The 24,386-nt window shown below is 37.2% G+C and overlaps 2 protein-coding genes across 2 annotated transcripts in view; one reads left to right on the top strand and one right to left on the bottom strand.

The window, feature by feature from the left end:
• The window catches only part of Glut1 (Glucose transporter 1), a 174,120-nt gene that overhangs the window by 39,796 nt on the left and 109,938 nt on the right, over positions 1-24,386 (top strand). Inside the window, exon 2 of the mRNA XM_067792041.1 lies at positions 8,820-9,402. The gene's annotated coding sequence lies outside the window, so the exon portion shown is untranslated. The remainder of the gene's footprint in view (positions 1-8,819; positions 9,403-24,386) is intronic.
• Positions 97-5,641, bottom strand: Gr66a (Gustatory receptor 66a). Its single transcript, XM_067786594.1, has 6 exons — positions 5,271-5,641; positions 3,752-4,318; positions 1,176-1,462; positions 871-1,056; positions 593-682; positions 97-467 (listed from the first exon to the last, which is right to left on the bottom strand). The coding sequence occupies exons 1-6, from the start codon at positions 5,503-5,505 to the stop codon at positions 300-302; spliced, it is 1,533 nt and encodes a 510-aa protein (XP_067642695.1). The 5' UTR covers positions 5,506-5,641; the 3' UTR covers positions 97-299.

Below are 24,386 nucleotides of genomic sequence, written 5' to 3' on the forward strand. Positions count from 1 at the left end.
GATTCCTCGAGGATGCTATGAAAGATGTTCTGTGAAACGATGAAGTGAAACAAAATTTTCATACATTTAAAAAAATTTTGTTAGAAACATTTGTATTTGAGTTCCATATTATTTTCGAACACAAAATCACAACTCTCCCCATTGGCATAAAAAAGTTAGATAACATTCAATTGCAATACTAATATCAATTCAACTTCATGAATACCCAATTCAAGTGCCATAACAGCCCCCTCCGTAGTTGGTGCAATACAAAAGCAGCTCAAGTTTTCGATTTCTGTACAACATTTCTCTATCTGCATTTATTTAGACACTGTACTGGGCTTGAAAGTGGACACAAATAACTCTAGAGCTGTTGTTGTATTGCCACTTGCACTTTCGTCATTATTGTGTATGGCGTCCTTGGCTTGTTGCGCTGCCAAATTGAATTGTATCAGAATGATGAGGTAACTCGTTATACCGCCACTCACCTGAAAGTAAACGAATGCATACATACCATACAAACATATACAAATAAGCATGCTACTAACAACAACAAATATAGCTATAAATTAATCTTAATAATTGTGCATACAACAACACCAGCAATACGTACACTATAAAGCGTCTCCATGTCCAACGAGAAGAAACCGCAAGCCGAAAAATTCACTGAGTGATTTAGTAATTTGAGCGATAAGTGGTTGACCTATTTGGCATAAGCGAATGCAACCGAAATGTTGAAAAGGTAAATGGGTGGAAATAATTTTTTTTTTCTTTTTTAATAAAAAATCACAAAAATCTATGAGGATGATGATGATGATGAAAAGCGCATAGATAAGTAGAAGGAAATGCGAGAAGAGCCACAGCTAAGTGCGCAAATAAGTAACTACTTACGATTTCGTAGAGCGCATTATTGTCGGCCACAACACTGCACTTATGCAGACAAATGCCAGTGCGTTTCGATTCGAGTGACGTCTTCCAGCTCAGATAAATTAAATAGATGCACTTACCGGCGGTGTAACTCAAGTAAATTATTGTAATCATGGCATTCTTAGCTGAACGAAAAAGTGATGGTATGACCTAAATCAAAGCAAAGAAAAAATTGGTATTTAAATTTGAATAGACATTTGATTGGTATGCATTTTAGGAATCGCCACAACCAAGCAGACATGTCACCGATGGATTTGTCATCAAATTACCTGATGTTGTGTGGCGCAATAGAGGAAATATAATTGTGCGGTGAAAATCAGAAAACCGTATGCCATCAATACCAATATTGGATAGCTCCAGAGTTCGTTAAGCATTTTGCCAATTTCACAAATCTCATCATGCAATTGACATAACTTATTTAATTTCTCTTCCACCTTATTGATGTCACCGCCCAATTCACTGTCGTAAACCATATTGAAGGCAGGAGGTTGTGGGCTTATCTTTTTTTTTGTGCGAGTTTCGAAACCATCACCGAATGAATTCATAGAGTGTGTGACTAAATTGTAAAGCGAAAAGAGGACCATTAAAGTTTCATTAAACTTAGGCTAAATTTTTAATTCAGTTCGTCAAGTAAGCTGAATAATCAAATCTTCAAGTAATCAATAACTTGGTAAATGAAAACTTGGATTATTCATATTGAAACATATCTCATTTGAATAACGGTTAACCAAAATTATATAATTCTGCTCATATGTTCATATATAAAATTGGCTGTAAAGTGTAATCCAAACATGCATTTTTAAAAAGTTAATCAGGCACGTGATTTATAACAGTTTGAATGAAGTAAAGTCGCGGCCTTTTATATGCTTTTTGGATTAAATAAGCAACCACTTTTTCGAAAAAACGCTCTTACTGATTAAGCAAAAGAAAATTATTCGATTAATTTATTAATTCAAAATTAGTTACATCTAAATGTTTATAACCCATATCCAGCCTTAAAAAGGAACCTCTGACCGTCCTCAAATTGAATTTATACAAATAGCGGGTTGGCTTTTAACAGCCTGGACGATTTTTTCCGTTGCATAACAAGTCCGGCCAGCCATTCTGCATTTTGATAACTGACGCTTATGAGAGCACCAAGAAATATCAAGTACTCTTTCGCCCTCCAAACTCAGTGGATATTGCATATTTATCCGCTTTAAAATAAACTTGCAGATAGAAATAGTTTCTGAGTGGCAAGGCACAACTTCTAGCGATTTAGCTATATTTTGGGCCTTCGTTCGCTGCACTCCTTCTACATGATTCCGAGGCATATTTCAAGCCATGTTTGATAAGTAACCTATAGAGTTATTGTTGTTTAAGAAGAGAGGACTTTACTTCTCATTTATATACTCAGTCCAATGTAGGACTTGTTACCATTTAAATTCTACATTGTTTTAGCTGCTTACACTAGCTCCCAGATAGGCGTTGTCTTTGTGTGTGCATTTATGTCCATTATAATTGATGTGGTTGCCGAGGCATGAATGCCCCGAGTTTTATGCTGACAGCAAACATTACTTGGTATGTGTAATATAAGATTACAATGGAGCCATAATAGTACTGCTACAAGAAGAAGAAGAGGTAAAGGTAGAAGATTGAAGTATCATGTTTGTCATCTGCTTCGCAATGAACAATGAGAAGATTGTGTTCCCTCTACAGTTTGTTATCATTCCTTAGTAATCTACCTGATCTTGAAAATGACAGAATTTTCGACAGCATTTTAAACTGACTCACGCCGTTTTGCTTCGCAGTTCCTTGTTCTCTCACCCTTTTTTTCGAGGCGTAGCGACATTCTTCACGGCGACAGTTGTTTTTGGGCTACATTGAAGCCCACAGTCTCCATAGAGGCACTGTACCTTCGCTGCCACAAGGTGCTGGTCTGAGTCAATACTTGATCAGGAGACAAACAACTGGCTTTTTGGTACTGAAGACTACCATATTTGAAGCTGCGATGAAGTAAATCATCCCAGCCCATTGGGATGGAGGCTGCATTTTAAGACTATAGGACCAGACTCCGTTTCTAGCCCATCCCAGCGTTTAAATCGCTAAGCATGTCATTGATTGTATGTTTTATATATTTTCTTATAAAGTAATCCTTAACCACATCGCCCGCATCTTCTGTTGATCCTAGTATAGGCTATAATTACTTATATTTAAATATTTCTCTATCATGCGGATGGCTAAGATATGGTCGTACATTTGAATGATTTACAGTACTTGGCAGCCAAGCTACCTTTCCACCACAAATAAAACGTCGCCGGTTCAAATTCATCTTCCGTTCTAATATAAACTAAGACCGCCTTGAACTTCTGCCTTTCTCATTGCATCGCCCTTCCAAAAGGGGGGTTATTTAAAACTTTACCCTCATAACGGCGTCAACCATACATACACCTAAAACGCTTCAAACACTGGTATCCTCATCTCTATCTGACTCCTTCTCTTCCACTTCTCTTTTCTCGACCTCTTCCAAAGCAACATATGCCCCACCCCGTTCTCCGCCCCTTATATTTTCACACTTTCTCTCACTCATCTCAATGAAATAGTGTTCTCCAGAAAGAGATGTGGCACTTTCCACATTTTCTGAACTACATACTACTCATTTGTCTAGATGTATATGTCCAAGCTATCTTTAATCTAAGAGCAATAGACGAGTGGTTGCAGAGTTTGAACGATTTGAAGAAATTTTTCGCCTGCAGTTACAGCCCACTTCGGCCTTTAATTGATATAAATGACTCAAATTATAGGTGCTTACCAAAACTTTTAAATATATAAATTTGTTTCTTATTCATTCGTATGCATTACTTACTCGGTGCAACTTTATTTCTTCCTGAATTGAATGTTTTAATTGCATCCATGTGAGTCAACTCCTTATACAAATACTCAAACGATGTACCGAAACCCATGTTTGCCATTGAATTCTTTCTAGAAGGCGAAGTCGCCCACAATTGCTTAATTTTTTCATGCGATTCCACCATGCCATCCAAAGCAGAGTTGATAACAAAGAAACGTTTCCTTAATGCGCTCAATGTTACAGCAAACCAAATTTTATCCAATGAATTATAAAATGTAGGAAAGCAAGAAAAAATCCACAATATTGAAATCCATTCCGTATAATCAACCAACGTCGCATAGGTGGATATCAAAATGGTTAATTCACAAACAACCGCCAGGCTAATCATAATAATAATGCGTTTTGAAATATCAGAGATGTCAACGACTATATGCTCTTTGAGAAGATTTTCATCAACATTACGAATGCGTTCGTAAAGTTCGCCAATTTTGGATTGATTACGCAGAGCAGACCATTGATCGGTGAGCATCATGCCCAGACCGATGTAGGTGAGAAAGACGCCAATGACAAATGTTAGTGTGCCTGGAAAAAGGCCATGTGAAAAAAGAGGAAAAAAAATGCGATGTTCTTAATTCTCTATTTAGCACTTTACTAGAGCATATCTGACCCAAACTGTTATTACTTTTATAATAAAAGTTCTTCAAAAAAATTTATTTCCGAAATTTTAACTTTTTAGTCCGAATGAAATTATTAAATGTGGACTTTTATTTTTGAGTTTTTGTTATTACTAACAGAAACTCTCAAATGGCCATAAGGTCTTAAAACCTAGACATTTAGAAAAATCTATTAAAAAATCATTTCATTTTGATGAGCCATTCCATAGTTATAGGACCGAACTTTAATTTGTCCTAAACAAATTTAAGTCCGGATATAACTCTATTTTCAGACCTAAAAATTTTAAATCGGAATTTTACTTTTATTTGTGTTTTTGTTTGTTTTTTTTAGAAAAAAATCCGAAAAATGAAACGGATGTTCGTCACGAAAATGCTATGAGTATCCCCTGGACCCCATAAATTTCAAATAGGACAATTTTTTGACCCGGACTTTTCGACTCAAAAAAAAATAATAATAATAATAATAACTAATAAAACTGGCCTCTGCTCGTAAAGCTAAACTAAACTAAACAGGGTTAGAACTTCACTACGATAGTAGTATATTTACTACGGTCTTCGAAAAAATTTTAAATATACCACGCTATCACGTTCTGCTCAGGATTTGCCACAATTTTTCAGACAACAAAATTTTATTTGGAGAGAGGTTTTGCAAAATAAACCATCAGTTGGCTTTAAATTTTGTCATAAAATCCACCTGAAACTGACTCGTGTGAAAGAGCCCTCAGTTTTTCGATTTGATTTTCATGTTTCTCTATAATAATTATTTCAAGAAATCTACTCAAAGTTTTCATTTTTGCGGAGATTTTTCGCTTGGGCTGTTCTAACGCTGTAACCGACATTTAAATATTTGATTTACTCACTTTGTGCAGCTTTCAAATCACGATCTTCTTCTGAGAAAGAATATATGAGCAAATTATAAAAAACAGTTACCGCGGCCATTGTGATTAGGACGAATGCCGTGCCCACTTTGCTGCCTCGCATGGTTTGTGAGCGCTGGAACGCCTGCATGTCATGCGGGTAAAGGCCGAGAAATTTGCAAAATAAAAACAAATTTCCAAAATGCACTAAAATTGATTGCACTGATTGATGAGCCATTTTTTTAAATATTATTTTTTTTTTTTCTATTACACTGAAGCTAAAATTTTTCACTACAAAATCAAACACTGCACTCTCCTGAACAATACCAGGATAATAAATGTGGACACCGCTAAAAAGCGCGCTTCAAACTGAAATCCATCGGTGACTAAGTAACAAATGCATTATGTTTGTTCTCGCTATATATATATATAAATTGCCTTTGAGGCACTTAACTTTATTAAATGCATTTAATATGCACACAAGAGATTCTTATCCTCATTAGGGTGGGTACAAAGCAGCACTTAAACTTTTGATCAGTCAAGCGTTTGAACGAGGGTACACCTCGGCTAGGTAAGTGGTAGGTGATGTCAAATAATCACACAAACAAAGTTGTTCCATAAATAATTACGATTATCAACAGAAATAATGAGGAATGGCATGGAAGTGCTAATAAATTAATGGAAATCGTAATGAAAGATACATTTTTTGTAATGCGTAGAGCATAAAAGCTAATCTTAATGTAGCATTTCCGGATTACTGGTTTAAATATATAACACACTTTATTATTGATATTAATTAAAGATATGGAAAATAATTAATTTAGTGTGCTATTGTTTTGAATAATGTTTGTATGTATAAATTCAAGTGATAAGTAAAATGAAGTTTAATTGTTTGTAATGAGCAGACTTAATTAAATGTTGTAAATTACAAAACTGTCAAATAAATCGTTTGGTACTTTTTTGTACTCGCATTATGATTTGTGATTTGCAATTTCGTTGAGATGTATGACTTTGTGTAAAAGCTTATTTATATAAGTACCTACTTTATCTCGATAATGGCTAGCGATAAGAGTAAGACGTGTATGAAAGTTAGAAAGATAGGTCGTCAGTCTTTTGACTTTGTATTCGCAGCTATTAATTCTTATACCAATTTCCCACAGAGCGTTAATGAAACAATTAGTGAAATTTTCTGCGTTAGTGAGGTTTCATGAGAAAGTCAAATTTGGTGTGAAAATAATTTCGCTGAAAAACTGGACAAATGTTGCAAATGCCTTAAATTATCCCAAAAATATTAAATTTAATCTTTAAGTTAATTCTTAGTACGTGTTTTTTACTCTTAAAATAAAGAGCTGATTTAACAATTTCAATTAGGTTGAAATAGCTGGTTTTAAAAAAGCTGTAAAACAATTCACTTATTATGTTTTAGTATTGGGGAGTGAGTAATGCCATCGACGTGGATGTCCAACATTCCCTTAGATTTGGTCGAGAAGAAAGGGTTGATACGCGAAATACAAATCCTTATAGCTTCAGAGCTTCCGCAACCCAGTTTTCAACCTAACCTACGCGAGGGAAATCCTGTTACGTATATGAATCATACACATACATTTTTAGCAGGCGAGGCTTTGGCGAATCCAAGTTAGAATTAGGGTGTGGTTGTAGAATGGCCTAGAAGGTTTAATGTGGGAATGTTTATCGTTTCCATAATGGTTGTGCTAGTACCGGAACGTACCGGATCTATATCCGGCAAAAGATCGTTAAAACCAATAACACCCCCAAAGCCTTAGGTATGTGCACATGCTTAGAAATTTAACGATATATAATATTATTTTATCATCAATTCTATTGTGCGTTTGCATATTTACACTCACTTAATTATTATACTCAGCTGAGCAGAGCTCACAGAGTATATTAACTTTGTTCGCATAATGGTAGTCCGTAACGACATAAACTAATCGAGATAGATATAGACTTCTATATATCAAAATGATCTGGGTGAAAAAAGAAATTCATTTAGCCATGTCCGTCCGTCCGTCCGTCTGTAAACACGATAACTTGAGAAAATTTTGAGTTATCTTGATGAAATTTGGTATGTATGTTCCTGGGCGCTCATCTCAGATCGCTATTTAAAATGAACGAAATCGGACTACAACCACGCCTACTTTCTCGATATCGAAAATTTCGAAAAACCGAAAAAATGCGATAATTCATTACCAAAGAAGGATAAAGCGATGATACTTGGTAGGTGCGTTGACCTTATGACGCAATATAGAAAATTATAAAAATGTTGGACAATGGGCGTAGCACCGCCCACTTTTAAAAGAAGGTAATTTAAAAGTTTTGCAAGCTGTAATTTGGCAGTCGTTGATGATATCATGATAAAATTTGGTAAGCACATTACTCCTATTACTATATGTACGCTTAATAAAAATTAGCGAAATCGGATGACGAACACGCCCACTTTAAAAAAAAAATTTTTTTAAGTCAAATTTTAACAAAAAATTTAATATCTTTACAGTATAAAAGTAAATTATGTCAAACATTAGACTACAGTAATGATATGGTGAACACAATACAAATTTCAAAATGGGCGTAACTCCGCCCTTCTTCATTTAATTCGTCTAGAATACTTTTAATGCCATATGTCTAACAAAAATTTACCTTTCCTTGTGAAATTTGGTAGGGACATAGATTCTATGACGATAACTGTTTTTTGTGAAAAAGAGCGAAATCGGTTTAAGCCACGCCCAGTTTTTATACACAGTCGACCGTCTGTCCTTCCGCTCGGCCGTTAACACGATAACGTGAGCAAAATTCGATATATCTTAACTAAAATTAGTTCACGTACTTACTTAAAGTCACTTTATATTGGTATAAAATATGGCCGAAATCCGACTATGACCACGCCCACTTTTCCGATATCGCAAATTACGAAAAAGAAAAAAATGCCATAATTCTGTACCAAATATGAAAAAAGAGATGAAACATGGTAATTGGATTGATTTATTGACGCAAAATATAACTTTAGAAAAAATTTTGTAAAATAGGTGTGGCACCTTCCATACAAAGTAAAATAAAATGAAAAAGTTCTGCAGGGCGAGATCAAAAGCCCTTGGAATCTTGGCAGGAATACTGTTCGTGGTATGACATATATAAATAAATTAGCGGAACCCGACAGAAGATGGTCTGGGTCACACTGGTCCACATTTTGGTCGATATCTCGAAAACGCCTTCACATATACAACTAAGGGCTACTCCCTTTTAAAAACCTCATTAATACTTTTAATTTGATAGCTATATCGTACAAACACATTCCAGGGTTACCCTAGGTTCATTTTGCTAAATGGTGATTTTCCCTTATTTTGTCTCCAAAGCTCTCAGCTGAGTATGTAATGTTCGGTTACACCCGAACTTAGCCTTCCTTACTTGTTTTATATATCGCTAATTTATTTATTTTTATGTACCCATACTATAACTATAGTAATCTTAACTATATTCATTAGTTTATTTCAATACAAATATTTTAATATCTAATTTCTACTTTAATATTTTCAGATTCCTCAGTGAGGTGTGGCAGTGCAATTAATTTAAAGCTGTGCGGTGATGTCATCTAAGCTGTGCATTGTAGTGAATAAATTGCTTAAAGAAAGCGAATAATAAATGGAAGCAACATTAGCTTACAACAACAACAACATGCATGATTTCTAACGGTAGAAGTTTCATACCACAGCTAAAGAAAGAAGAAAGTGCAAATTTAAAATCGCTTAGAAATACAAAGTAGATTATAAAACGCAGAAGTTTTCACTACATCAAAACGTATGATGGTAAATGAGTGAATGTCGTCTTACTGCCATTGTTATGTAACACAAAGTTAGTCGTGTGTAAAATTCAAGCATCAAACGCAGGAGCAAGAAGGAGATCTAAGAAATAATACGGCTGCAGCAGCGCAGCTAAGAGCGTGATATTGGTGTTGGCTAATAGAGGAGCGGGCGGTATTGGAGACGTTTGGTCTGCATGCGACATTTGTAATAAATACATCATATACAAATATACAAAGTTGGTGTTAGCTAAAAGGAAGGCGGTGTAACATTTTTCTCTTTAGTTTGATTTCAACGAAATGGGTTGCGTAAATTGTGAGGTAATTGTTTATATTTTTTGGTACAACATTTAAATTTTGATATAATTTTTTATCTCAACGTTTTACAAGATATGTATATTCTTATACTCAATATTGAATAATGCTGGCAAATTTTTGTAACAATACTTGCTAATTAAAGCTGTACTAGTGTACAGAGTGTTATAACTTTAGTCCCATACCGTATTATAATTATGGGTGCCGAAGAAACGTCCGCTCGTCCGTTCCTTACCACAACAACTTGACTTAAAACTTAGATATATCTTAAAGTTAGTTTGGACTCGGAATTAATTGGTATTGAAAATGAAGAAAATCGGACCATAACCACACCTTCTTTTTCGATAAGGAAATTTTTGGAATAAAAAAAATAATTAAAAAAAAAAATTGTTTAGTTAAACGGTTTTATTGAAAAAATACTTATGTTCAGAGCGCTACTGCATAACCAAGTGGCATCACCTACTACACATTTGAGTTTTTTCTCATTGCAACCCTCATTGTATTTTGTAACAAACTCTCAATAAAGATTTGTCATTCGCAATTATATCGTGTACAAAACAACACCGTTCTAAGGTTTTTTTTTATTTGTTGTTACTCATTGCTATACATTCGAGCGCAAAAATTCTTGCGCGACGACTACATTTTTTGGTGACCCCGACGTGATCACATAGGCACCGCTATTCGCTTATGTGTTTTTTGTTTGCTTGTTAGTGCATAACTTTCGTACATACATACATTGTAACTGTACAAATCACGCGATTCAACAGTTAAGTTGAGTTGGATCATCTAATTTTCGTTTTTGGTATGCAAAACTAGTTGTGCATTGCAATCAGTTGGACTCAACTTACTAAATCACAATATTCGCTCGATAACTTGGGAAAATCAACGCGCTATTTAAGAAATGTCGTTCTTAAAAAAGAAAAGCGAAGCACTTCTTCGCCAGATAAGCTTGATACAAGTTGATGCAGATGAATTGCAGTCCATGGACCATGCTGAGCTATCGGTGAGATTGGAACAGCTTAACCGTACCCAGGATCATTTCGAGTCAACACAGTCTCAACTGGAAGAGGAAGACCCCGGTGAGATTGAAGCCAGTACTCGCGATCAATTTACTGCGTCATTTATAAAAGCAAAGACAGCATACACCAGGGAGATAAATAAGATGGACTCACAGATAATGTCATCAACGAGAAACCCGCAGCTTCAAGAGCACCAATCCGTTGTTGTGGTAAAACAGCAAAGATCCCGCCTGCCCGAATTAAAGTTGCCATCGTTTGAAGGAGCCTATACAGAGTGGCCGGATTTTTACGGAATGTTTCAAACTATTGTTCACACTGACTCCGAGCTGTCTAACCTGGAAAAGTTCCAGCATTTGCGCTCATGTTTGAAAGGTGCCGCGCTAGACACCATTCAATCACTTGAGATGCGTGATCAAAATTACACAATTGCTTTAAACTTACTTGTTGAACGATTTGATAATCGCCGATTAATTTTTCAGGCACACATTCATGAGCTGTTTCAGCTGCAAAAGGTGAGTGCTGATAGAAAATCAACAGAGCTACGTTCACTTGTAGACAAGGTAGTATCGCATGTACGAGCGTTGCAGTCGCTAGGCACTTCCGAGCAAATAGCCGATTGCTTACTTCAACATATTACTGCTCAGAAATTGGATTCTACTACTCACACAAAATGGGAAGAACGAGTTTCTGCAGATAAGCTGCCAACGTGGCAGGACATGGTGAGCTTTTTGCAAAGGAGATGTCAAACTATAGAAAATGTGGATCATGCTATGGTAACGAAAACACCTAGCACCCAGGTGAGCAATGTTAAGTATCGTAAAAATGCATTTGTCGTTTCAACGCCTACTCAAAAAACCTGTGCTATCTGTCATAAGCTTGATCACATTGTATATTCTTGCCCAACCTTCGCCAATCTAACGCCAAATGACCGGTGGAAAGAAGCCAAAAGGGCTCAGTTATGTATTAACTGCCTCAAACCAGGTCATCAGGTGCAACAATGCAAGTCGTCAGCATGTCGCCGCTGCTCGCTAATGCACCACACGCTACTACATTTTATTTATAAAGATCAGACAAATCCCAGTATAACTGAAAGCTCCCCGGGAGCAACGCAGCCAGCAGCGCTGGTTGCCAGGACAACAACAACCGATTCAATTATTGCTCATCCAAATTTCAATTTAAACCAATGTGTGCTCCTTGCAACGGCTGTTGTTTTAGTTCGTAATTCCGTAGGTGCTCTTGTCCCATGTCGCGCTATTTTAGACTCAGCTTCACAAATTAATTTTATTACAACAAAACTCGCTAATTATTTGCAATTGAAAAAATCTAAATCATCTATAGCGGTCTCTGGTATTGGAGACTCAGAACTCGTTGTCAGCTCTAGCGTAAACATCACCATTCAATCGGTATACAACAACTTCGCCACGACCTTAACTTCAGCCGTAACTCCTACAATTACTGATTGTCAACCAAGTTATCCACTTGACATCACTAATTGGGATATTCCAGTAAACATTAATCTCGCGGACCCTGAATTCCATAAGCCTCAACATGTAGATCTCCTCATCGGTGCAAGTATATTCTTTGAGTTACTTTGCGTTGGACAGATTCATTTAAAAAATAATAATCACATCTTACAAAAAACTCGCTTTGGCTGGGTCGTGTCTGGCGGTCGTAACACTTCGTCTAAGCTATCATCTTACTTAACTACACCAATAAATTCACCTGAATGTAGTTCAGAACACCAGTCAACAAACGAAATGGTGCGTTCATTCTGGGAGATAGAAAATTGTTTCGAACCAATACGAAGGGCTACAAAGGAGGAAATCGAATGCGAGGCTCATTTTAATGCGAACTACAGCCGCATGGAAACTGGTGAGTACTCAGTGCGCCTACCTTTGCGGTCCAGCGTAAACCTACTTGGGGATTCCTATCAGCAAGCCTTGCGAAGGTTCCTCGCTCTTGAAAGTGCTCAAATAGTCTTGCGAGATTTTTATGTTGATGACCTCATTACCGGCGGTGATACCATTGACCACGTAAGCCAAATAATGCGTCAAACGTCTGAGCTACTAGGCAAAGGGAATTTTAAAATAAGAAAGTGGTGCTCGAATGCCCCAGAAGTGCTTAACAAAGTGCCAGCAGCAGATAGAGAGAAGCTGATCAAGTTCGATGATGGCAGCTACATTACAAAAACTCTAGGACTACAATGGAATCCTGAAGCGGATTTATTTGTTTTTTCGTTTATCGCACCACATGTAAAAAAGGGCATAACTAAACGCTTAGTTTTGTCAACAATAGCGCAATTTTATGATCCATTGGGATTAATTGGACCTATAATATGCAAAGCAAAAATGTTTCTTCAACGCTTGTGGACAGAAAAATTTGACTGGGACGAAAGCCTACCAATGACTTATGAGACAGCTTGGCTACAGCTTTATAGGGAACTCGGCACCATAAGCAAGTTAGCATTTCCTCGATACGTGGCCAGTCCAACCGCTAATCTGGAGGTACATGCATTCTGCGATGCTAGTGTTTCAGCTTACGGCGTTTGTATATATATTGTGGCCCGCCTACATGGAGATGTTCGAGTCAATTTACTCTGTTCCAAATCTAGGGTTGCACCTCTTAAAACAGTCACGGTTCCCAAGCTGGAACTTTGTGCCGCGGCACTTCTGTCGCAAGTAGTGAGTACCATTGATAAGTTAGATATTTTCAACTGTCCATTTTTTTGTTGGTCAGACTCAACCATTGTTTTGTCTTGGCTTAAAGAAGAGCCCTCATGTTTTAATACTTTCGTCGCAAATCGCATAACAAGCATACAGCACCTCACAAGTGGTATGGAGTGGCGGTATGTTCCAACAGGTGCCAACCCAGCAGACATTTTGTCGAGGGGTGCTTCGCCGATGGAGCTATCAAACTCATTGTTATGGGCCAACGGACCACCATTTCTTCGCAACTCAGAATATGATTGGCCGAAATTCAATACTCAAATTGAAGCTTTGCCGGAACGACGAAAGTCTAATTTGCTGTCATCGACGTCAGTGATCGACACTTCGCTTAATTGCAAATACATAAATTCATTTGCAGCAATGCAGCGTATATATGGATACGCGCACATGTTTTTTAAAAGAGACCGCTCTGGCGCACTCACTGCAACACACATACAACAAGGAACTTGGTGGTTACTTCGCATGATACAAAGGGTGAATTTTTGTTCGGAATACAAATCCCTAAAAAATAATACACCGCTAAGCTCGTCTAGTACATTGGCTTCTTTCTCACCATTTTTGGATACCTTTGGCCTCATACGAGTAGGAGGACGCTTGAAAAATTCGCTGTTAAGTTATCAATCACAACATCCGATTCTGCTACCAAAGGGGCATCCTCTAACAAATTCAATTATTTTACACTTCCACCATAAAAATTTACATGCTGGCCCTCTAGCATTATTGGCAGCAATACGACAACAATACTGGCCCATCGGAGGAAAAAAGGTGGTGAGCCATGTCATAAGTAAATGCGTACGATGTTTTAGGCTCAAGCCGAAGGTGTGCGAGCAGATTATGGGAAACTTACCCGAAGAGCGCGTTCGACCCAGTCGACCATTTCTCACCACCGGCGTTGATTACTGTGGACCGTTCCAGTACCGATCTGAAATAAGAGGCAGACCAGCAACAAAATGTTATATCTGTCTGTTCATATGCTTCTCCACGAAAGCAGTACACATGGAACTCGTTAAAGATTTGTCGACAGATTCGTTTTTAGCGGCTTTGCGACGATTTTATTCCACTCGCGGCAAACCTATGGTGATTTGGTCAGATAACGCCACAAACTTTGTTGGGGCAAAAAACGAGATGGCTGAATTACACAAGAGTTTCCTTACGCAGCAACACGTTGAAAGGGTTTATCGAGAATGTATCATCGAAGGAATTGATTGGAAATTCATACCACCCAGGTCTCCGCATTTTGGGGGCCTCTGGGAGGCATCGGTCAAAATGGCGAAATTCCACTTCTGGCGAACAGTTGGAACTGCTTTGCTCACTTTTGATGAACTTAGGACTCTTGTATGTCAGATTTCAGCAATAATAAATTCCCGACCACTTTTTCCAATTTCAGAGAACCCCGATGACTTAGACGTGCTAACTCCGGCTCATTTTTTGATTGGAGCGCCACTAACATCAATACCAGAACCCAACATCTCGACACTTAAGGTAGGTCGACTTGACCATTGGCAGCAAGTTCAGTTCATGCAACAGGTATTCTGGAGAAGGTGGAGCTCTGAATATCTATCTCTCGTGCAACAGCGTTCACGTTGGCGATCTACCAAACAAAACGTTGCAGTAGGAACCTTGGTTCTAATCAAAGATGAATCACTACCACCACTAAAGTGGCCACTCGGTCGAGTAACTCAAGTCTACAAGGGGAACGATGGCATGGTTCGTGTAGCAGAGGTTAAAACGGAAGGTGGTATTTGTAAACGAGCTATAGCGAAATTGTGTGCTCTTCCCGTCAATGACGACATAGTTGGCGGTATATCCTGCCAAGGGGGGGAGGATGTTCAGAGCGCTACTGCATAACCAAGTGGCATCACCTACTACACATTTGAGTTTTTTCTCATTGCAACCCTCATTGTATTTTGTAACAAACTCTCAATAAAGATTTGTCATTCGCAATTATATCGTGTACAAAACAACACCGTTCTAAGGTTTTTTTTTATTTGTTGTTACTCATTGCTATACATTCGAGCGCAAAAATTCTTGCGCGACGACTACAACTTACATGAAGTAATAATAAAACTAAAAGCTAGAAAATAATTAGGTAGGTCCTAGGTAGAGTCATCAAAATCCTTATTAATCTAGGGCGTTGATCAGAGAATTAAATAAAAGCATTGGGCGCGTGAAATTTCTAAAAATGTGAGACGTAGCATAACCTGATTAAGGTTCAGTTGGTCTTATATATGACTATCAATAGAAATTTGACGCGTCAATGCTTTTATTTAATTGTCTGATCAACGCCCTAGATTGACGAAGAGTGTTATGACTAGTACCTAGGACCTACCTAATTATTTTCTGGCTTTTAGTATTATTATTACTTCATGTAAATATTTTTTCAATAAAACCGTTTAATTTAACATTTTTTTTAAATTATTTTTTTTTTCAAGTTTTTAGTCTTTATTTAATTGCCTACTATTTCTCATTCTATTTAGTTCATTTAGTGACTCATTATTACATGGACTCTTTCCTGATAACTTGTTGCAGTCTAAGTCCTCAATACCTAATCCTTCCAAAGACCTTACTCGACTCTGCGCCACGTATGCTTGTCCCTGCTCCAACTCCAAAATATTTTGATGTCACTTCTAGGGGACTATATGTAATATTTGTTCCAAATGTGAGCCAAATCGGACATCATATGTGGCTTTATATTCACGTATGTATTATGTGTTCTAAAAATACGATTTTTTGAATATCTCGACCGTTGCGCCACCTAGCGGCGATTTTTTCACAGGTTTTCTATTGATGTATGTATTATGTGTTCTAAATATGAACCAAATCGGCATACAAATGTTTGAAATATTTCGATCCAGGCGCCAGCTATCGGAGTTTTTTCTTCTTATTATTGCATAGTCATCGGGTTCTGCACTATATTCCAAGTTTCAAGCTTGTAGTTTATCGGGAAGTTCCTTAAATTTCAATTACAATATTCGTGCCGTCCAGCCAGCCAGGCTGTCAAGTCAACCTAAATAAAAACCGTTTAAAAATCATTTAAAACTATTAATAAACTGATGCAACTCAGCAAATGGATTCACCTTGTGACGCAAATTGCAAATTCATTAATAGAAAACACTTGTGGCTTTAACTACATTACATAAAAGAGGAAAATTTTAAATCTTTGGCAGCCATATATCAAAAGGCGTTGAAAGTATCGCATTAAAATTTGGAGCTGGCTTTCCTATTAGACTACTATCACTAAAAACCCTTTATTTTAAAGCCCTTGCTCTTCAAAAATTTGTAATATATTTGTGTTATGTTACTAAATTGAGATTAATACGAATATTAACAAATTTCTCAGACTCCCCAACCGAGCTTTTACGCCTCGTTCGGTTACCGTTGTAGCGATAAAGACACTCCGCGCATACTTTGGGGAGTGTTATCGATTTGATGGTTCTTTGCCGGATATAGATCCAGTAGGTTCCGATAACAAACACCATTAAGGTGCTACCCCTACCATCTCGGGAACGATTAAATGTGAAAACATTGAATCTTCTAGGCTTCAAGTGCCCCACCTCCTACTCTCATAAGGAATTTAGGGTCGCCAGAGCCTTGTCTTCTAAATATATACATATGTGTATGTTACATTTATATTTGAACAAGATTCCCTTTGGGTGGGTGCGGCTGAAACTTGGATTACGGAAGCTGCGAAATTATAAAACTTATATATGACTCTTATCAATCCCTAGAATGATCGGTTTGTCATCTTCCAGCAGAAATCGTTGGCCATATCCCTTAATTGTGGTAATATTAACGCCATGTTTTCTGGATAATCGGTTGAAAAATAACTGGATAATTCTTTCTCATTTTCCTCCTCCGCATCGCATTGGTGTTACTCTTTTAAGACTGCAGTGTCCATGAATATAGTAAGTTCGTTAATCCCCTACTGCTCCATCGAGCCCTTGGAGTTAACAACTTGCCTGAAGGGTATATACGATTGACAATAAATGGTGTCACCCAAGCGCTTGTTTTTCTGACTTGAGAAAAAGGAAGCAACTGGCCAGAGGACACAAGAAGTGTCAACTTGCAGCCACGCATAGTACGAACTACTCAGGGAAGGAGATCAGTCAATTTTGACCGAAAAGTAGTTCGTTTTCACTACGAATGAGGACAAGGTGCTCCTGACCTTTTCAAGCACTTGGAGTATATTTCAGACTGTGAAAATACATCTGCCATGCAGCTACTGTTCGGATTGTATGTAAAATATGTGGGTCCCGTCCCACCAATTTGGAGGAAAATTTCAAATGACGCAAACTGGGAGAGAATATCGGCATAAATTTCCTCGGAAATAAATCGCCCAAAGTATTTTTTTTAGTCAATGCCACAAATCTTTAAGAGTGGCAACCTGCGCGTGGAGGACGCTGCCATAATCGGCTAGCTTAAATTTCTGGCTGACTGTTCACGATTCTTAAACAGTGTAAGCCCTGTATAGTGCTGTCCATCAGATAAAAGCCCCATAAAAAAGGCCACCAAATCATATAGTCAATGAGTCGCTCTTGGTAAAAGCCAATTTTCCTGCTGAAAAAAGCGGTCGAAGCCTTCCCAGTACAATCTTCTATATTAACCTGCCATCAGAGTTTGCTATCAATAATAATAGTTAGTTACTAAACAAATTGAATGTTGTTTGGTTATTTGTTATTGTGAACAAAACAAGCTCCATTGTGTTGGGGCTGACAGCTAGACCGTATTATTCAAACAGTCTTGTTGCGACAACCTGATACCCCAATAGAGCACCACGTGGAAGCTGAACTCAAAGTCCTGAAGCCGGCAGTTCACAACGACTACCCAAAGCAGGGGAGAAAGAATACCGTCCTTTGAAGGGTAAGTCTACTTTTCTGTTTTTTGGAAAAACCACTGCTCAGAGGTTTATGAGTGTATTACGCGTGTGTTCTAACCTTTTCTGGGTATGAACCCGGTTTGCTAACGTACAAGCTTCTTCTGTTATTGCACTCGAAAAAAATAATTCTTAAAAACGAGGAAATTAGCTATTAAAATAAGGAAATGGTATACGGTATTTCGCCATTGAAATCTCTTCCTAAATCTGGACATGTAGTTTTCTAAAAAAACAAAAATTATTCTTTCCTTGGTTATAGGAATAATTTTCTTAAAAATGGGGGAAAAAATTATAAAAAAAAAATGTAAAAATTTTATTGTGTAAAATTTTCACTCAATTCGCTACTGAAAAGTTGTACACAAAAATTAGAAACTCTCATTTTTTGAATTGAAATTTCCTCAATTGAAAGATATTTTTTTAGAAAATGTTTGGTCTAGTCTGACAGTTCCGTGAACGATTTGTGACCCCTTGAGACGTCGGACCTATTACAACTGGATTATTATTGATATATATAGTAGTACCTGGGCGACCGAGCTCTGCTCGGCATTCTTCGAGTATGCCGCATAACATACTTTGTTCTACATGTCATCACTAATCAAACTCTACTTTTTCTATATGTACATATATAATATATATTTTTACTTACCAATATTTGATTTCCTTAAATATCGATTTCAAAAGCATATCAAATACTAACCGAAAATGAACTGGAACGACAAATTTGAAATGGGTAATTCCAGCCTATAATATAAGGGATTGTTATGACAATTAGTGAAATCGAGAACTAAGTTATTTATGACGATTATCTTCATGTGCCGAATTATTAATTTCAAAAATTTTTTTAGTTATAGTGTATAGTGAAAGTATCACAATTTTATTACATTCCAAAAACTTGTAAATTTCACGAATGACAGCTATCTGTTAGTTTAATTAAATGTCAACTTACTTCCCTAAGCGCCATCTATTGGTAAGTAGTTAAATGGTTAGATGTCGTTTTCAAATTAAACATATGTCTCTAGTGTTCAACGGTAGCAAATTAATCTGTGAGAAATTGCAATTATTCATTTAATATTTACCAAAAATATGCATTTAAATATATTTTTCTAGAATTTGCCACGGTGTCTTGATATTGCATTTTAATTTTATTAGCGTGTGTGAAATTAAGAAAATTAAGTCGAATCATGCGTAAGATTTTTTTACGAAGATTTTTAACTTTAATGTTCTTCTTTAAAGTTTTAATAGAATATGAGTAAGTAGAGCACTATTTCGTCTAACCCAACCCTAAAGGGAAACCCTACCCAAAAATTTCCCTATTGTAATGCGGAGTGAAATACCTTTCGTTTGATGCCCATGTCGGCATATCTCACTCAATTTTTTTTAATTTCGAATAGTGGCAACCCTAAATGGCAGCCAAACTCAAAAATGTCCCTATTGTAATGCGGAGTGAAATATCTTTTTATTTCATACCCATATCGGCATATCGCATGCAATTCTTTTTTAATTTCGAATAGGTGGCAACCCTAAATGGCAACCCTACTCAAAAAGGTCCCTATTGTAATGCGGAGTGAAATACCTTTGCTTTGATACCCATATCGGCATATCCTATGCATTTCTTTACTTCGAATAGGTGGCAACCCTAAATGGCAACCCTACGCAAAAATGTCCCTATAGTAATTCGGAGTGAAATACCTTTCGTTTGATACCCATATCGGCATATCCCATGCAATTTTTTTTTATTTCGAATAGGTGGCAACCTTGTGAAATATTCTGAGTGGCAGCACCTTGGTAGAAAGTCTTAGAAGGTGACACGTTATCTCTGTGCCAAATTTTATTTAAATCGGTTGAGCTGTTCCCGAGATCGTTCGGCTATATAACATATACAAATATACGAATATACAAATATACAAGAATTGCTCGTTTAAAGTTTTAAGATATATCTCATACAACCGATTGTTCAGATAAGAAACTTTTCGTAATTTCTGCCCCACCTTAGCAGCTAGAAGCTTCAAATATCACCGAATGGTTGCGTATGTAGCATATATTGTTGTCCGAAAAAATCGTAGAGATCGGTCTTATATATGGTATGTATCCCAAAAAACCGATTGTTCAGATAAGAAACTTTCCGTAATTTCTGCCCCATTTTAACAGCTAGAACCTTAATATTTTACTATATGCTTTTGTATATAGCAGATATTCTTGTTTGAAAATTTCGAAGAGATCGGTCATATATAAAGGACATGTCATATAAGCATATATATAGGATATGTCATATAAGATATGTCAGATAAGCAATTTCTACACCATTTTAACAGCTAGAGGCTTCAAATTTTACCAAATGCTTTCGTATATAGCATATATTTTTGTCAGAAAAATTATAGAGATTGGTGGTATATGTGTATATTATATACCCCATATAAACTTTCATTTCTGCGCCCTTTTTAACGGAAAGAAGTTTCGAATTTCGTCAATTATTTACGCTTACGTCATATATTGTTCAAATAAGTGATTCGTGGTCATAGTTTTTTCATTCAGACTACAAATAACGAGAAACTTTGCATCCTACCTACCTATTTTTTATTACTTTATATTTATACTAAAATGCCGCTTAGGTATGTACGCCTGTTCACTATATATTTCTTTTTTTATACAGCCGATTTGGATATTACCAATAGGATAAGCTTGTTGTTCAGCCCCATTCATGAAAGGTGTAAAGTCTTCGGCACAGCCGAAGACAGTCCCGTCCTTACTTGTTAAATTTAATTTAGGCGTGACAACACATAAACTTGTACGTAAAAAAACTCTGCCTTTCAAAAGAAAAAATTTGTTCCGAAGTCTGGAATGAAGGACATTACAATGCAAACTCTTTTTTAAGGAAAATTTTATGTGTTAGCAATGTAAACCAAACGTGTTCATTTCTGAGTAGAAGCTCATACTCTAATTATGATTCAAATCTAACCTAGTTGTATTTATTGTTTTGAGGTCATATGTAAATATGTATGTCAGAGTAGTAAAAAGTAAACAAAATTTGAGCATACAAGCTTTTCAGAATATTACGCAAAATATTTTGTGCCAAACAATAGAACATTGAATGAGTAAATCACATGAACGCCTTGCTGTTCCAGCCAGCCGAGAGTTGATTCGCATAACACATGCTCGACTTATACGAACAACAATACCGCAAATACTTAAAGATACTTAAAACAGACAAAGAAACATGAACTGTGGCAACATCAAGAGCAGGCAAGAATAACAAGTGTAACAACTACCCAAGCAACAACAACAACGTTGCAGGAAAGCACTGATAACAGTTACAGAAAATATAAATGCAATAATATAATATGCAAAAACAAAAACAAGCAAAACAACTTGCAACAACAATGAGTGATAGTAACGACAACCACAACAATAAACCTAAGTACTTTATTATTACTTTTTAAGCAGCAACTGTAAATACTTACTGCAACGTGAACTCAAGCACATACATACTTATTAGTTACGTATGGGTTTTCCAAAACATACATCGATACTTATTAACGATACAACACTAAGCTACAACAACAAGCAGGCTTGTCTATGAATGGATTGATGCGATTAATGCACACCCAGTGGTGCTTCTTCTTTTTGATTTTAAAAATAAAATCGTTACCTGGGCCTTGTCGTCACAAAAGTTTTATTATCAAGATCTTCAAAATCACAATAGTTGTCTTGGTTGTGCTCCAACACCTTTGTTCGTTAATGAAACTGAGCACAGTGACGCAAGAAAGCTTATCGCACCAAGGCTTCGCACGAACCGACAACAGTTAAATTCTACTGCATGAAGAAGCATTCGAAAGTTCGCGATAATAATTAGAAGAGGGATAATTTTTAAGACGAACGGAGGCCGACTGGTGGGACTGCGAAGAGTATAAAATCCTGAAAAAGTAACCCGAACAAGAAAATGTTGATGAATTTTGATGAAAGGAGAATCGTAAAGTAGGGCAAATCATTCAGAATCAACAATGCCGATTTAGGTCAAGTCTTCCTGTACCTTCGTACCCCAACTCTCTGCTTCCAACTGCGGCTATCGATTGAAATAAGTGCTTGGTCCGAGCGTCTTCGCCCATTCACATAAAATAACTTAGCCAAAGCTTATAAAGCTCTCCTTGTATACTCGCCGTCGACTTCGTCCACAGGACCATATGTATTGCAAAGAAATTTTTTCTCGAATACTCTAAGAGCTATCTCATCCTCTCTCGACACCGTCCATGATTCAGAGTCATATATATGTAGGGCCGAACTTTTGCTCGTGTTATTGTTGCTGTTGTTATAGTGATAAGGGCAATCCCAAAGATTTTGGCTAGTGTTACCGATGTTGATGGTCCTTCGTCTAATATAAATCTTTTATGTTCCGGTAATAAGGACCACTAAGATACAAGCCCGACCATCTAGGTAGCGATTTAATATGATCACATCGACCCTAATTGGTCATACCGCCCCCATCCCTTGTTGGGGAACTTGGCTTCGCCACAGCTTAAGAAGCAGCATTCGCCACGGGAAGGTGAGGCTAAAAATTGGTTTGGATAAGCTACATATTTCACTGGCAGCCCTTTGAATAATTTCTCTGACGACGCAAGTATACCTGCCGATGGTATATTCTAAGCCCCCAATCCCGCTGAGGGTAGGTGAGCGACTTGTAGGTCGTAGTTTGCCTTTCAATTTTCTCCGCTTGATTTCTACGCTGACTTTTTTTCGCTATTAGTGCTGGTTCGCATTTAGACGCAGTTCTTTACATCAACAGGTACGTGGATACCAAGGTACGATTGCGCCATTTCTTTCTTAGATGACAGAAACTACTTCATCTTGTCCTCATTTACCATTACGAGATTGGTGTTAGTGGTGTAGGTTTCACAGTAAAAGTTTAACCTGTTCCAGTATCCAGAACGAAGTTGGTTCAGGGTAACTCCTGTCTCCTTTGGCATTGCGCTTTCTACTTCTGCAAGGGCAGGATATTGCATATTAATAACAAAAACAATTGTTAAAGGGATCCCTGCTAGCTTCCACTAACGCGACACAGAGATACGCTTAAAATTGCATTAGTAGTCAATCGCAGTTAATGATGATAATTAGGCATGATAAACTTTTGAAGTGATTTGGACCGATCTTTACCATTTCTTGATATTCTACTTATTGACTTTTTCCAACAAATCCGTGCGATGTTGTTGATGTGGTAGTGACAAAAACACTCCACGAAGGTTTTAGACAGAGCTATCGATGTTGATCGTCCTTTACCGGATATGGATCCAGTACGTTTCGGTAACAAGAGCCATTTAGATACCAGTTCGACCATCTCGGGAACAATTTAATACGACCACATTGAACCTTGCCTCGCCTGTTAAATACGTGTACGATACATTCTTATTTGCAACGGGATTCACCTCTTATAGGTGAGGTTGACAATTGAGTTGTGGAAGCTCTGATGCGCTTATCAACCCCTTGAATCCCATATTTTCATAATTGGTGGAATCTACAGCTTGGATATGAAATTCCAACAAGCTCCCATACCATAGCTGCCACTACAGCATATTAAATATACTAATCAAGAGTAGAACTGCTAGCATTTTCCGGGGTTCCTCAAGTCATGCTTACAAGGGTAAAACATCTTCCACCGTTTTTGCAAACATTGCGTAGTTTTTTTATACTTCCAAAGTAGGGTATTACAATACCGAGTAAAATTTAAAGTCAGGAAGACAACAATAACATCAAATGATGAGAATGGCGCGGATATATATTAAAGTAAGATTTTGTTAACGTCGATGATTACATTAACAGCACTCAACATATACTCTACACTAACAAATACTAAGTTATATGGTTGTCACGTGTCGATTCTCGACTGTCAGGTATTTGTACGTTTCCACGCACACTTGTAGTCGAATTTATAGTAAACGGTTAGACTTAAGCTACGTGTCAATAAATTCAGCAACTATCCCAGGTTAGATATACATACATAAACCACATTTTCTTATGTTCGCAAGTGTGTGTGTGCAGTAGAGATATACGGCGCGGCGGCGGCGGCGGCGGCGGCGGCGGCGTGCGGCGCGTTACTATATTGTCTACTCGTTTAAGACTGTTAAGGCCATTTATTGTTCATGTCGAAAATTGGTCGGATATGGCCGAAAATGGTACAACGGATTCGCATCACTGCCAGTTATAAAGCTGCAGACATTAGTGTTTTATCGGTAACCGTATCGGTAACCTTATAACAGCTGATTCGACCAATCTTATGGGAATCAATGCAATCGATTATTGGTGCGGCTAAGGTCGTAACCGTACCGTAGCCAACCAATTGGTTTTTGGTTACCATCGTAACGATAAACAGCTGATTACGTTAGG

Source organism: Eurosta solidaginis, chromosome 5 (genome assembly GCF_040869045.1).
Source record: "Eurosta solidaginis isolate ZX-2024a chromosome 5, ASM4086904v1, whole genome shotgun sequence".
Lineage (NCBI taxonomy): Eukaryota > Metazoa > Arthropoda > Insecta > Diptera > Tephritidae > Eurosta > Eurosta solidaginis.

Coding starts and splice junctions, on each gene's coding strand:
- Gr66a (XM_067786594.1), bottom strand. CDS start 5,505: ATGGCTCATCAATCAGTGCAATCAATTTTAGTGCATTTTGGAAATTTG. Junction 1,057..1,175: donor ATTGCGCCACACAACATCAG/GTAATTTGATGA, acceptor GCTTTGATTTAG/GTCATACCATCACTTTTTCG. Junction 683..870: donor ATAATGCGCTCTACGAAATC/GTAAGTAGTTAC, acceptor TATGCCAAATAG/GTCAACCACTTATCGCTCAA.